The sequence below is a fragment of the Hydra vulgaris genome, chromosome 12 (assembly GCF_038396675.1).
Source record: "Hydra vulgaris chromosome 12, alternate assembly HydraT2T_AEP".
In the NCBI taxonomy this organism is placed as follows: domain Eukaryota; kingdom Metazoa; phylum Cnidaria; class Hydrozoa; order Anthoathecata; family Hydridae; genus Hydra; species Hydra vulgaris.
In genome coordinates, this window is record NC_088931.1 from 36633527 (window position 1) to 36650115 (window position 16589).

Here is a 16589-nt window from a genome sequence, read left to right on the forward strand (position 1 = left end):
GACCAAAGATTCTTTTTTTTTTTTTTAATCTTCATAAAATCACAATCGCTTGTCCAAATTTAAATAAGATTTTTAACAAATACGTTTTTTAGGTTAAATGAACATCATAGCTTAATAATATGATCTGTTCTGATTGTTTATTGGCAATTTTTCTTAATTATAAGCTCTTTCTTGGTCGAAATTCTAATATTTTTAGTGAAAATTGAGAGAAATATTGTATTTTGACAATTATATATAGCTAATATACGTCAGAACCAATTAGAACTAGGATTTATAGTGGGTTAAAGCACTTTTTCAAAAGATTGTTAACGATTATGTTAACGCCGATGGGCGGAAGTGATCTAAAGACTCCAAAATGGTGTTCTTTAGATTCACTAATAGGAATATAATAGATTTCACCAATAGTTAAAAAGGTTTCGAAAGTTATATTAAAAAAAAGAAAAGTTTCTTTAAATATTAAAAAAACTTAAAGCAAAAAAAAGTATGCCTTCTTAAGCTCTTGTTTGGACGTAATACGCTGATAAAACCATGCTAATTCCAAATAAAAGAGTTCGAATATTTTGTAAATCACCTTAACTACACCGAGTATTTAAATCAAAATAAAACTGTTGCATTGATTTGCTTTAGTTTTGTTTATAAAATATTTTTGTATTTTGTACCCCATCTATGTCTCCTAAAAAAAAAAAGGTCCTTTTAAAAACTTTTGTTTAAATAATTATTTATCAATGAATTTAATTTTTAAAATATGATCAATATTTTCTTGTAATAATTTTACTAAAGCTATTATTTACTAGTATAAAAAAACTCAAATAAGTGTCGAATCACACATTGGTGTTGAATTATCGGTGAATATCAGTGTGATAAAAAAGATTACAAATTCACCGTTGAATAAGTACTATATCACCACTTACAATTAGTGATGTATTAGTATTGATATTGAATCACTACTAAATTATCAGGTATGCGCGCATCGGGTAAATTCCTTTAACTTTGTAATAAAAAATTAACTTTTTAAATCGGTTACGGACACTGTATAATCATATAACCGCCATTCAATCGATACAGTTTTAAGTTATTTATTGCCAATGATAACGATAAAAACTGAAACCGTTGAAAATTGCAAAAATGAATTTAGTCAGTATTTATTTTGTTTTTGTACAAATTACTATGTTTTATAAAAAATAGATAAATATCCTCCTCTAAAATCTCTAGAATTTATTATAAATAACAAACAAATTAAAACGCAAGATACTTTCATCTTTTTGCAGTTTTTTTAGAAAAACATCTATCATGGCTTTCACACAGTAAACCTTTAGTATGATGAAAGTATTACGTCATTACCTACGCAAACATTACATAGGCAAGTTGTCAAACAAAAAAAATTAAAAAATTTCTTTATGTCCAAAAACGAGTTAGTAAAATTATTTACAGCAAAAAAAGTCACTTTAGGCATGGGGTTTTAAGCTATGAAAAAATGATCAGATTTCAACATAAAGATGCTCAAATGTTTCACCTTTATGAGCATGATTAGTAGAAAAGTTTTTGCAAGATTCCTAAAAATCAAATAAAGTTTTATGCTATTAAACCCGACCATGAATAAAAACGTTTTACAATTCTCAGACGAAAAAAAAAAATTTTTAAGTTTCCTGTTAATTAAAATTTCGTTCTATTTACAAAAAGACACTTAAAATACAACAAGTTCGAATAAGTATGAAATATTTATTTTAAATCAATTTTTTGTACAATTGAATTTTTACAAATATATTTTAACTCAAAATCCTATTAAAAAAATTCGTTATGTTTAAATAATTCTTCTAAATACAATATACAATTTAAAAATTTAAAGCAAGACCTATATGTTTTGTGCGTGTTTGGATGTAGAACATTGTATGCCGTTAATAGGTATCTAAACCATGTCAAAATATGATTGGTTGCAGTCAGTTATGTATATAAATAGATTCAAAATTTTTATAAAATGTAAAAAGAAAGATAATTTTAAAAATATTTAAAGAAATTATTGACAATTTTTAACAATAAATAATAAATATATAAATAAATACTATAAATAAATAATTATATCAATAAGACGGATATTATTTGATAGTTAGATAGATATATCAGATGGTTGTTTATGGGGAGAAGCTATCCAAATTTTAAGCTTATTTCTTGCCTTTGTAGTGATTTTCTATCAATAAAGACATGGGACCTACCTCAATATAAACACCTCGAAAGTCAATCAAAGCTGTTCCATGGAAAAGAATATTTAATGTAACAACAGCATATTCACATAGCGCAAATAAACTATATACTATAAAAAAAATTAAGTTAAAAAAAAATAAGTTAAAAAATAATACCAATAAAATGCGCTATAAAAAAAAAATGTTGGCTAATTACGCACAAAAATTGAATGAAAACAGATATTATGCATTCAAAGTTGCAAAAAAGCAAATCAAAGTTTTTATGATAAAAAGTTATAACTATTATATTGGGTTGGTTAAAAAATAATGAAAAAAAATAAAATATAATAATAACCATATTTTCTAAGAATTCCTAGAAGGTTTTGGAAGCTTCAAGAGATTTTATGTTTTCAGTGTACTTACAGTGTGAAACGGCCTATCAGGTCAATTAAAATTCATGCATCACAACTTCTGTATATCGCAAAAATTAGCAAGTTTTATCTGCTTTATGAGTTTCAATTAGGCCAGTCAACAGTTGAAGCCACACTAAGTATTTGCAATAGAAATAGTTCATGATTTGGTGGCGACAGCAAAGCATTGGTTTTAACACTTTCGTGCCGTTTAACAGCGATTTAACATTTCAAGATCAATACAAATATTAGACTAGTATTTAGAGCAGCTAATCAAAAAAGACTTTACGCTGTTTAGCAAGCGAACTTCGATGCATTTATGGTACTACAGATTACCATTTGCACAAAATGGGAAAAAGACTTTCAAGTTCGGCATTTGAGTACCACAGGAACTGAACTAATTAGACACTTTTAAACTCACACTTGACCATATCATTACCAGATATGAAAAGTGGATACTCTACACGAATCACACATCAAAAGTTAGGGCTGGAACAAATGCCAAAACCAATTACGAAAATCAATCTGCACACCAAATGTGTTGTCTTTGGTTTGGTAGGGCATGCGCGGACCACCAAACCACAATTATTACAGCAACCTGTTGTGCTGAATTCAACAAGTTTCAAGCAACAAAAAAAAAAAAGTGCGATTAACAACAATCTTTATTACTTTCAATACCCCCTCAAAATCCCCGTACTCAAATTGCAAAATCGATGCGCTAAAAAAAATTAGAGCTTGGCTGGGAAGTGTTACCTCATACGCCATAATTAACTTAACTAATTCTTACTCGTTCCAATCACTAAGAAACAGCTCGCGCAATGCAAGATTCGACAAAAAGGAGGCACTCTGAAAGCATCATAATCACTTCTTTGATTCAAAGTCTTAAGATCTCTATGCCAATGACACTTGTTCTTTGCCTATGTGTCGGCAAGAGGTCATAAAAAATAATGGTGCATATATCGGTTAAGATTAGTGGAATTAAAAGTATTTAAAAAAAAAAAAACTCATTACTTTTTTAGCTAACCCAATAGATTTGAAATAAAAAAACATTTCTTGTTATAACTTTTTAGCTAACTCAATAGATTTGAAATAAAAAAATATTTCTTGTTATAACTTTTTGCATTTTATAAAAAACCTTATACTTTTTGTTTATACACAGAATACATTTTTATTGCTTAGAAATTGCGCAATACACTTAACTACTTGTTTCACACAGTGAAAAGATACTTCCTGGTTCACAACTTTTATTGTGTCTGACAAAGAAATACATAGTTAAAAAAAAGAACATCAACTTTAAAGTGAGAAATATCATTTTCTGCCTCAACGAGAAATAATTCTAAAAATATTTTGAGATTTTTAAAATTTTTACAAAATGTAGAACAATTAAAAAACAGAATAAAAAATATTTAAAATTTCAGAAAATCAAATTAAGTTTACCTTTTTACTCTGTTTTATTCTTCCAAGCTTTAAAAATAAATAAGAAGTAGTCACCATAAACATAAAGGAAAACAAAATGAAACCAATAAAACTCCATTTGTGAAACTCTAAAAAAAAAATTTCTTGTCAATATTTTAGTCTATTATCAATCAACAAAATTGTTATGCCAACAAAAAACTCACAAAATTACAAATTTTTACAACTTTTACAATTAGTTGTAATCACAATTCACCTTTTTAATTCACTTTTTTCAATAAAAATTCTAAATACTTTAAATACAGTGCCATATTAAAGTGAGGGCTGATGGGGCTGCAGCCCCAGGCTCTTAAAAAAATAGGCCCTCTGGCCTGTGACATTATTTTTTTTAGGGAAACAATTTTTTTTTCATATGTTTTTCAAATTTTTTCATAACCAATATCTTGGGAGCTAGGGAGGTGTTGTGAATAAATTAATAAAAATATAGTATTCTATTTGTGATGCTAATGATGATGCTGTACACTCCCTCCAGGTTGGCTATACACAAGTGGAATCTATACTGGATATCATGTGTCAAGATATTTCTCAAAAGCTAGAAACATGAATTGAAGCAACAGGATTAAAAAATATAATGAGTCATCATAAAACAGGTACCCTAGTTCAAATGGTTAAAAATTCTGAATAGGTTCAATTTAACTAGCAAGTACTTACAAGAGTCAGACATCAATCCCAACACTGCTAAAGAACTGCTTCATTCTTTAGGTGATTTTGTTAATTTTCTTCTGAGCCAATTTACAGCAACTCACAGAAAAGGAAGGAAAGGATCTGGGTACTGATTTGTACAAAGATGAAGCAAGGGAAAAGCGCAAAAGGAATCATGATGGGATTATGGAGACTCAGAAGATCTAGAGTGATCACCTTCTGATAAGTTTAATGTTACGTATTTAATGCCTATATTTGATCAATCGTTAGTTGATCTTAAACAGAGGGTTAATGCATATAACACAACCAGCAAAAGGTTTGGTTTTCTTAAACATCTACAATCTTTGCCTGATTATAGTATGAGAGGTGATGTTTCTTTTATATGTGAAACACATTTTGAAGATGTTGAAGCTAATTGACAAGGCGAATTTATTCACTTCTCTGTTTGCCAAATTGTCACTACCCTTTGAAACTGATTGTGTTGAACTGCAATTGTACAAATGTGCAAATCTTACACACCATTTTGTACACCTTTTTAGGTAAGAGTAGTTTGTGAATGTAGAAAATTTATTTTTCTCTTATGGTCACAAACTGTGGAGAAAGTACTTTTTCTTACTCCAGTACAGTCCAGAATTTGAAAAGTTGAGAATTTATTTTTCTCTTATGGTCACAAACTGTGGAGAAAGTACTTTTTCTTACTCCAGTACAGTCCAGAATTTGAAAAGTTGAGAATTTATTTTTCTCTTATGGTCACAAACTGTGGAGAAAATACTTTTTCTTACTCCAGTACAGTCCAGAATTTGAAAAGTTAAGAATTTATTTTTCTCTTATGGTCACAAACTGTGAAGAAAGTACTTTTTTTTACTCCAGTACAGTAGAGTTGTACTGGAGTAAGAAAAGTATGAACTTTAATGAACAATGGGACACTTAAATAATTTATTATACATTGAAAGTGACATAATTAGATCAAGAGATTTTACGTCAGTGATCGTGAAATTTGCTTCAGAAAAGGCCAGAAAAGTCAATATAATACAGACAAAAAAAACTAAATTTCTGTTTTCAAGGTTTTGCTCAGTTTTAGTTGTTTCCAGGTTAAAAACAGCTCCAATATTGTCTTTATAGTAAAATAGCAGTTTTTCAGATTTTTGCTTGGTTTTTTGCCAAATTTCATAAACTTATATTTCTCAATATTGAACAATATCTCCCATAGCTTGGACCAGTCTATGAGGGCATCTAGGTCATTTTGAACTGATATGATATCAATATTGTCTTTATTCATAGCAACCAGCTGGCTATAATCTGCAAAAAGCTTAAAAACTTTTGACTATTTCTGGCATATCATTTATTATATCAAAAACAATAGTGGATCAAGAACTGATCCTGGTGGTACAACACTTATTACCTTTACCCAATCAGAATACACACCATCTAAAACTATTCGTTGTCATCAACTTTTTAAAAAATCAGAAATCAGAGCAATTAATTTTAAATCGAACCTATACCAATTTAGTTTTATGTTTAGTAGTTTTGTGGCTTACTCTGTCAAAAGCTTTGGAAAAGTCCAGTAAGATTAGGACAGCCATAAAATAACTATGTAATGTAAACAACTACAGAATTAATAATTAAAACAAAAATAAAAAGTAAGAAATAAACAAACATTAAAAAAACTCTTGAAAAAAAATGAATAAAGTATTTTTTAACATCAGCAAAGAAAAAAACTTTTTTTTATCAGAAAGTGATGCTTATTTATATCTTTTATCAGAAAGTGATGCTAATTTTTTATAATTGAACCTGTTATTACTAAATCTCAGATATCATTTAGTTAGAACCTCTTCATTCTAATTATACTAACGATCAATATTTTTCTGACATTACATAGATTCTTACCAAATCTATTGGCAGAAATTTAGGTATAAATCTATTTTAATTTTGAACTTGACCACATAACTTTTAAAAATTAACATTGATTTAAGTTTTCTTATTTAATTGCTAAAAATTAAAGTTTTCCAAGGTAGTATCCAAGGTAGTATCCAAGGTAGTATTCAAGAAATTTTATTATTCTGTAATTGAGTACAATAAGGGAAAAGTTAAGTTTGGCTTTCAACATAGAAGTCTGGAATGCTGGTCTTTTTCTAGCCTTCTTTTTCTAGCTTTCTCTCTAGCCAAAAAACTTGATATACTATTTATACTATTTTGGTCCTTGTAACTTAGTACTTTTTTTTATTTGGCAACACTCTTCTTTTTTTTGAGTAATCATAGAAGCAATGCAGTCTTTATTTACTATTATACAATCCCCTATTTTTAAAGAGTTCTGTTCTAGAAATGCTTCAGGATTCCATCCTAGGTTTCCTTATTTTTTCTTTTCTTTATCAATAGTCTTTTTGATAATCATTCATATGAAAAAAACTTTGTTACACAAATATACTCTTAATAGCATTAAAAATAAAATTCCATTATATGTTTAGAGAAATGTACAAGCTGCTGATTTAGTGCTATTTCCTCCATAACTGTTTTTAGCACCCAATACAAATTTAATTCAAATAAAGCACTAACTAATTTCTTTATCTGCTTACTTTTCCAATCAAAAAAGTTCTCATTTTTAATCAAAAACGTTCTCTCTTTTAATTAAAAAAGTTCTTTTTTTCAATTTTAAAAAAATCTCTCTATTAATAAAAAAGCCACACTGTAAATTAATTAGTTAAATATAGCAAAATAAAGTTAAAAAATAAACTTAAAATTGTTGGAAATATCCTGTAAAATTTTCAATTTCAAATTAAAAAATTGTCCAGAACTTCCTGCAAAATCTTTAATTTCAAATAAAATGTTTACGTCAGCTTAAATAAAATGTTTACGTCAGCTTAAATAAAATGTTTACGTAAAAATAAAAAATAAAAATAAAAGCAATTACTTTCACAAATAGTCAACTACGCAGTTTTAACAATTTTTATTAAAAAATTTTAATCAAAATCCATAGCGTTCTTAGAATAGTTATAATAATTCTTGTAGAATTATTAAAGATATTAGAATTGTTTACCTAATTACAACTGAAGGCATCCAACATCTTAAAATAAGCTTCTTTTAAATTTTAAATTGATAACCACAACACTACAAACTTTAATTGTTTGCTTAAAAATAAATTTTATTTATTCCAAATTTAAAACTTGTCAAAACCAACTTTTAAAACTGTCAAAAATTAGTTATAAGCAACAGGTCATGAAACTCGATTGACTAAAATAATTAATATATTTAAATATTTGAGGTAGACAGCCTTGAACAAAATATGTTAGTCAAAATATATATGTGGGTCAATAAAATTTCAATCAAGCAAGATTCGCTGGTGATTGAAAAAAAGCTTATACATAAATACAAATTATTTAGCAGTTTTAGTTTTATCTTATTTTTATTATACATTTTTTTTTCAAAAACTTATGTATGGTCAAATAGCTTTTATTCCCCCTCCTAAAGTGTTTTGTGGTCTTGTCTTGGTCTTGGCAATATTTTTTTGTCTAGGTCTTGTCTTGGTCTTGGCAATATTTTTTTGTCTAGGTCTTGTCTTGATAACAAAAAATGAATGTACACTTTTTTGCAATTAAAGATATAGTTAATCAAAAAAGCCAAGCTGAGAGTCTATTCTACCTTTCATTATACAGTCTTCTATGCTCCAACAAAATAAATCAAAAAAACAATTTATACCATAATTATCTGTAGAAGAAACATATGTTAACAAAATCAACGATGTAATTTCAAGAAGATTAACAGCAACAGCAAACTTAACCAGAGTTCTAAAGAAGCTCGCAGCAACAAGCAATGAATCTTGGTAGAAGTGGTAGTATGCAAATGCAATCAAATATCTCTGAAATGAATGTAAACCAATAGCAATTCTCCAAATGTATTTCTCAGGAGATTTATCAACTGCTGCACTAATGGATGGAAAATAGTTCACGACCTGAATAAAGTAAATTTCTTTACAACTGTAATTTAAAAAAAATAAACTAAATTAAATAATAGTAAAAAGAACTAATTACATTTTTTCCTACTTCAAACCAAAGTTCACATATTCTTAAATGCTAAAGTTCATAGAGCTATCCAACTAAATTACTTTTCATCTCCATTAATTTTTATCTCTATTTATTTCTTTCATGCTCTATTTACACACCTTATTATTTTATTTTGTTTTAATGATAACAAGCTATATAAAAACTATTGCAGCCATCATTAAAGACTAAAACTTTTTTTTTATTTCTGAAAATATAAATCAAAAGTAGCAACAGAGATATTTTTTAAATTTGAAAATGTCATGAGGTCATCCTGAAATAGAGATAGACTGCAGTACATTTATTTACTGAGGGTTTGGGAAAGTACTATTTATGTATGTAGGAAATCTTGTGAAAAAAATCACCACTAATATATTTTGCAAAAAAATATTTTATTAAGATATAAATTTATATAACTAAAAATAACTACAACTATGGAAGTAGCTCTTTTTTTAGCCTTGAAATATGGAAACAGCTTTCTTTCAGCCTTGAACTTTTTTGAGTAATAGATTTCTTTAAATATTCAACTGTTTGAATATTTTTAAAAATATTTGAAGAAACTTTGTTATGAAATATTACAGAAGTGTACAGAGGAATAATGTTTATTGATGCATTCATTGTTAGCAGATAATGTTCTAAATTAAGTAAAGCTGGTAAGCTGCCCTTTAAAGACAAAACTTTAAATTAGGTGGAGGTGACTGCCTGAATTTACTAAAAAAATACTTATACTTCTATATTTTAAACTTAATTTTCTTGGATTGTATTTTTATTTAACTGCAACATTTCCACTGCTTAGATTTAAAATTATTTTTTATAAAATTGAAGTAATCTTTTTATACAATTTAAAAAATTGGTAAAAAATTATTTATTTATTTAAATAAACATAAATTAGTTAAAGCTGTAATATAAAGATTGATAAAGAAAAATAAGCTGGTAAATTATAACTTAAGATTATACTGTTCTGCATAACTGTTAGTTTTGCAAGTTTATTAATAGCCAACTACTAATCCCAGACCTAGTGAAAAAGCCTTACAATGTATGCATTTTACATTATCAAAGCAACTTATTTATATATGCTTACACCATTCAAGAATATTTAATCCTTGTAAAAAAAATGGTGTGTATAAATATTTAAGTTATAAACATTAAGTTATTGTTAAGTATTTATTTTTCAAGCAATCATTTAAAAATTTAGATCTTGATCAAAGGAAGTTCAAAATATGAATTTTTTTTGTTCAATTTCTTAAACAATATTTATCATTCAGGAAACAAATGTTTTGACAGCAACTGCACCAACATTCAAAAAACAAATTTTTTGACAGCAACTGCACCAATATTCACAAAACAAATTTTTTGACAACAACTGCACCAATATTCACAAAACAAATATTTTGGCAATGACTGCACCAATATTCACAAAACAAATTTTTTGACAACGACTGCACCAATATTTAATAACTACTAAAATACAATTAAACTGTTTTCTATTAAAAAAAAAAAGCATTAAAAAAATCTTAACTTTAATTTTGAATCAAAACTTCTGCACATTTCAATTTTATCAAATTCTGCAAACTGAGGTTACCTTACTATACTTTTAAAGGTTAGTTCCTTATAACTAATTTTAATTGTAGTAAAAATTATAAATAATTAAATTAATCTTTTTAAGTTCTATAATACTGTCATAACTGCTTTACAAAGAAAACCATGTATATATATGTATTTATATATATATATATATATATATATATATATATATATATATATATATTTATATATGTATATATATGTATATATATGCATATGTATGTATTTATATATATATATATATATATATATATATATATATATTTATATATATATATGTATATATATATATATATATATATATATATATATATATATATATATATATATATATATATATATGTATATATATATGTATATATATAAATATATATATATAAATATATATATATATATATAAATATATATATATATATATATATATATATATATATATATATATATATATATATATATGAGAGAGAGAGAGAGAGTCGAAATAAGTAGACATTGGCCATATATAAGAGTGGAAATAAGTGGACATTGCATAAAAAAGTGCATGCTAAAAATTTTTCTTTTTTTAAACCGTAACAAATAGTAAAAATACATTTATGCATGAATTATTTAATTTAGTATTTAAAACCATTATTTATATTATATAATTTCATTTTTTTTTTTTTTACCATTTGTTTCATATTATGTAATTTTATATTTTTTATTATATTTTTTAGCAAAATCAGCATAATTTTTTCAGATATAATCAAATAAAAACTATTGTTCTTAAGATAAAAATAAAAAAAAGTCAATATTTTTAAGTTTTTTTAAAATAATTTTTTTAAACATGCTTTTTAAGCAAATTGATTATTATTCTTGAAGTTTTTATATAATTTTGCTTCTTTTGAGTACCAGGTTAACATACTTTAGAAAAACTTTTTTTTCAAAATATTAGGGACCTGTCAAATTTTTAAAGGTCTTGAGGGACACCTAAAAATAATTTTTATTCAAAAAAAATTTAAACCTAGTGTTTTTGTATTATATAGAGCACATTTAGTTAAGTGCAGCAGACTATTTTTAAAAAAGTTGTTTTTTGAACCACCCTAATGTGCTTTCTTCCAGCACTGCTTCACTCAATCACACCCTCTTTATACTTTATTATTTTCTTTTTCCCAAAATGCCATTCTTAATTTATACTCATAATACTCGAAATTTATCACAGACTTTTGGTCTTTGCAGTCTTAATCAAGTCTGACTTAGTCTTAACAGTGTCATTAACAAAAGTAAGTCTAAAACTCCATCTTTCATACCTGGGGCTGTACTTATTACTTCTTATAAAGATAAGAATTATTTGGAAAGAACTTTTCCCCTAATTTATCTTATGAATCTAATGACAACGCTCTTCCCACTATCTCAAAGAAACAGGTTATTCCATTGTAAGATATCCAAATCACCCAGACATTAAGTCCTAAAGTTTTTTCTTACATAAAATGTATTACAGCATGTGTTACAGACTAACAAAAGTGTTTTTCAGTCTCATTTCAATATTCTTTAGACAATTAAACTAGTGTTTAATTAAATCTTGTATTTCTATTTGCTGAAAAATGGTATTAAGGGTTCTTACCTCTAAAGTGTTTTCTTTTGCTAATTCTTTAGCACAACTATATTTTTCAGTCTTGACAATCAAAAAGTGATGACAAGTCATCACTTTTTGATTTCTTAGAATAGGCAACCAATCTTGAACATAATCACTATTCTGTAGCAACCTTTACCTTCTGTAGCAACTTGTAGCTTGTTGTGGATAGTGAATTTTAATTTTATTGTGCTTGCTAATTTCTTACTCCTGATTCCATTCTCTCCCTCTATAAATCTCTTAATCATACTTGTAGATGAAATAATGTTGTCATATTTGGGCTGGCTCTTCTAATGAGGAACTTTCTTTTTTAAGCAAGATCCAAAAATACATTAAAAATGTTGTTTGAAGTGCTAATAAGCTTAAGCCTCTGTCATATTATCATAAGCCTCTCTCCTATAATTGTTGTTTGTCATTTTCCTACCACATTACACAATGATTTAGAATCCTCTCTGGCTTAAATATTTTCCCAACTCATAAAACTTACAATTTTTTGAAGTCTTCTGTCAAGTATTACATCTCTTTTAAACTCTTTTCTTTACTTTCTGGTAACTGACAACATAATTGAAATCTTGTTAAGAGTGAATTTGGTAAAAAGAAAACTTAAAAATACAACCCAGAAAGGATAATTGTCATTGTTCTGTATATTGCACCCCATTTTATATAAAAAGTCAACAGTATTTAAAAAATGATATGTTACAAAGTGTAGAATCTTATTTCATAAATTTGTTGTTTAATTTTTTACTCTTTTTGTCGTGTTATTTTTAGGATGATTATTTATTTTTTTTACACAATAAAAGTTGTCACAAGTCAACATAAGATTATACTTTAAAAATTTAATGCAAATGCAAAGTAAGTATTTTCATTAAATAAGTTACCAAAATTAAGAATTGCAAAACAAACTAAATTAAACTTATTTTTTAGATCAATCAAGTATTGAACTTAAGCTGTGCCAGGTTTACAGAAAATACAAGAATGATGAAGCTAAAAAAAAGGGCTAAATTTTATAATTAAAATTTTGATTTCGAACATCATAAATAGAAAATTCATATATAGAGAATTTTTATAGAGGATTTGAAAATTTTTTTTATTTGATAACAAATTAAATACATTTTCATAAGAATTGAAAAAATTATAACATTTTAAGTTTAAAAAAACAACCTAAAAACGATCACAGTATCCTTAAATTCTTCGTGATCAAAATGAGTTAAACTTTAATAAAACATTGACCTCAGAAATACTATATTAAAGTAACTTAAATGATGTATAACAATCAAATATTTGACCAATTTCACACACACACACACACACACACACACACACACCTATGTATATATATATATATATATATATATATATATATATATATATATATATATATATATATATATATAGATATATATATATATATATATATATATATATATATATATATATATATATATATATATATATATATATATATATATATATATATATATATATATATATAGAGAGAGAGAGAGAGAGAGAGAGAGAGAGAGAGAGAGAGAGAGAGAGACATATATATATTTTTTTATATTTATGCATACATACATACATATATATATATATATATACGTGTATATATATATATATATATACGTGTATATATATATATATATATATATATATATATATATATATATATATATATATATATATATATATATATATAACCTAGTAGAAAATCACTTGACAAAAATTTTTCAATAATGGTTTCATCAATAATGACTCATCAGAAATGATGATTTGCAGCTCTAAAATCTCAGAAATGATGATGATGCATTTCTGACGGGTCTTTATTGATGAAGCACAGTGTTGAATGGAAAAAAAAATTTGTTAAGTGATTTTCAACTAATTTATTATTGCTCTGTTATATATATATTGTATTATATAAACAATTTTAAGATGTTGCACATTTTAAAATTGTTTATATATATATATATATATATATATATATATATATATATATATATATATATATATATATATATATATATCACAAATTTCTAACAATATACTTTGCAATGAGTAGAAGTAACATCGTCCCAGTGTAGCCACATTGACATAATAACACAGGAAAAAATGGAAAGTAGAGGAAATAATATTGATAGATAAACTATATTTGAAAATTGGATTTTTATAGAACCCATTTTACTTTTTTTATTCATATATCGTTTTCATAATAGCAAAGTTTACAAAAGGAATTATCCATTTCAATTAGAAACATCACAATAAACGCTGGGCGGCTAGACTCAGCTTTAGATTTCCGCATAAACGTAAAAACAACAACAAATACCAATAATTAAAAAAAGAAGCGAAAACTATTTATTAAAAATATTTAGACTTAACGAATTTCGGGCAGCATCAAATTTCGTGCAATATATACATGTTTCATTTAAAATATAATACAGAGCTACACTTAACTATTAGTTTATGTTACGGTACTTAACATTCAACAGCAATTGGCATCAAAAAATCACATTGCCTTTAGTTTTATAACAGTGCCGTTTTACGTTTTTGTTAATAAAATCCTTTTCTGTCCAGTTAATGTTAATTTCACGTCGGTAGTCCAATTATCTATAATAAAAAAGTCACTATGCAGGTAGACTCAAAAACTCATGGACCCCAAAAGCCACACGCTCACATTGGTACCTGTAACTCATAGATTAACCCTTATCATGGAACATAATAAAAAATTTTTATTTGACAAGATTTTTGATAGAAAACTGTTAAAAATAACTAAATTAGCATAATTTTATGAAAATTTTACTAAAAGCACTATAATATTTTATTTAAAAATTTTATAACTTTTTGACGTTATAGTCCATAAATACTTGAAATTTTTATTTAAGTTTGCAAATGAAGGTTTTTGTAAAGATTTAATTCATACTTCTGCAAAAAAATTAAAAGAAAATAAATTTAAAAAACAGTTGCTAAAATATTTTATGTTAACCAATGTAATATTTCTGTGTGGTTTTTGGGGTCCATTAACAAAAATATATATATACAGATCAAAAACTAAATATTAAAATAGAGTTTTGCTTTTTTCTAATAAAATTTATTTTTTTATTAACAACCAAGTGAAGATTGACAAGTTGTTGGTAAAAAATTTTTTACATAAAGACAAATAGAGCTATTTGTCTTTAAGACAATTTAAAAGCGTTTTTTTACATCCTTGAAACTATTGACTTAATTAAGCTGATCAATTAATTGAATAAGCATAATGAAATTATTACCATACCACATGTTATTTATTTAGGCATAAGAACTGTAAGGTCACTTTCTTTGTGTATCCTTCAAACTGCTAGTATCTTCATCACTTTCATGCTCAATAGCCTTACGTTTGAGAGAGTTTTTGTTTACTGCAGCATTATTAGTTTCTTTCCATCCACTTTACAATATAACTTTGTGCAGACTGATATTTGTACATTGTGACAAGAAGAACATTGCAGTGGTTTTATGGCATGACACACATATTCTCCACAGTTGCATTCATTTTTACACCTTAAAAAAAGTTTCTCTTTGTTTCTCTTTGTTCCATTTTCTTTTTTCCTTATCTTTAAGTCCTCGATTTTTATTAACTTGAGTTACATTCACCAACTCCAACACTTTTTTTTTCTTTCATTGATTCGTGAACCTGCGTAACCCTCGTAGTAACTTTAGAAATTATTGGCTTAACTTTCTGCACTGCCATCTCGCTCAGCTCTTAAATAAGCTCTTTTGAACTCTCAAATTTTTCTTTCCCATACTGATTGAGTTTTTTCTTTTATCAGGCAATTTAGGTGAAGCACTATTAGAAGTATCAATACATCAAGTAGCTCGTGCAAACTTGTCCTGTTGTATGTCATTGACGTTTGATGATGTAAAAGTTGCTCCCTCATGTCTGGCAGATTTGGTTATAGATTGTTTTGGGGTCCAGTTGTTCCAAATACGTCCTAAGATTATCATAAAATTCTTTGTTTAGTGAGTTGAAATCAGTAAAAATATTTTCTTTTATACCACGATACTCATGATGAAGGTTTTTGTTGAGTTGGTCTAAAGCTGTGTCACACCAGTGGTATCTGGCGGAGTTAAGAACGTACGTAAATTTTTTGATTGTAAAAACTGTAAGACATCAAAATTAAAGCGTGAACAATGCCTATCAGCAAGCAAAACTACTGGCCGTGCCACTTTTTTTTAATAAGATATTCATCAAACTCTTTTATACATAATACATATCTTTATACATAATACATTACAACAAATTGTGATCAGATACATCATAATTGCACGTTATTATCAGGAGATGCTGAATATTTGGCACAGTTTCCTGTGCAGCCATTTGATTAGTTATTCCAAATGTACCAAAGAGTACTTGACAGACGCAAATGTCTCCTATAACTACTAAAAAACAAGATACAACGTCATCCTTTCAATCTCTATTATAAATATTTATGAAAAAAGTAATATGGCGATAGCTAACTGAAAATGATACTTTGCTAATGCCTTACATTGCTCAATTTTTATTCCTAATGCATGAAACAATTGATATCTCTTCTTTCTCCAGGAGAATTGTACAGTACTATCTTTCAAAACCATTGACTACTTTCCCATCGAGTCTACGGTTTATTGTTTCACGATCTTTAATAAGTGGGAATTG

At 26.4% G+C, this 16589-nt stretch overlaps 1 protein-coding gene across 1 annotated transcript; it reads right to left on the reverse strand.

Annotated features, from left to right (window-relative positions):
- Positions 1 to 1699: 1699 nt before the first annotated feature.
- On the reverse strand, positions 1700 to 14250 carry LOC101237864 (post-GPI attachment to proteins factor 2). The gene is made up of 6 exons (XM_065813117.1): positions 13969 to 14250; positions 8396 to 8648; positions 4025 to 4131; positions 3815 to 3923; positions 2211 to 2308; positions 1700 to 1906 (listed from the first exon to the last, which is right to left on the reverse strand). Exons 1-6 carry the CDS (start codon positions 14116 to 14118, stop codon positions 1853 to 1855), a joined length of 771 nt encoding a protein of 256 aa, XP_065669189.1. The 5' UTR covers positions 14119 to 14250; the 3' UTR covers positions 1700 to 1852.
- Positions 14251 to 16589: the final 2339 nt, after the last annotated feature.

Coding starts and splice junctions, on each gene's coding strand:
- LOC101237864 (XM_065813117.1), bottom strand. CDS start 14,118: ATGAATAAAAAAAGTAAAATGGGTTCTATAAAAATCCAATTTTCAAAT. Junction 2,309..3,814: donor TAAAAGTTGTGAACCAGGAA/GTATCTTTTCAC, acceptor TTTTTTTTATAG/TATATAGTTTATTTGCGCTA. Junction 1,907..2,210: donor TTCGAGGTGTTTATATTGAG/GTAGGTCCCATG, acceptor GACATGGTTTAG/ATACCTATTAACGGCATACA.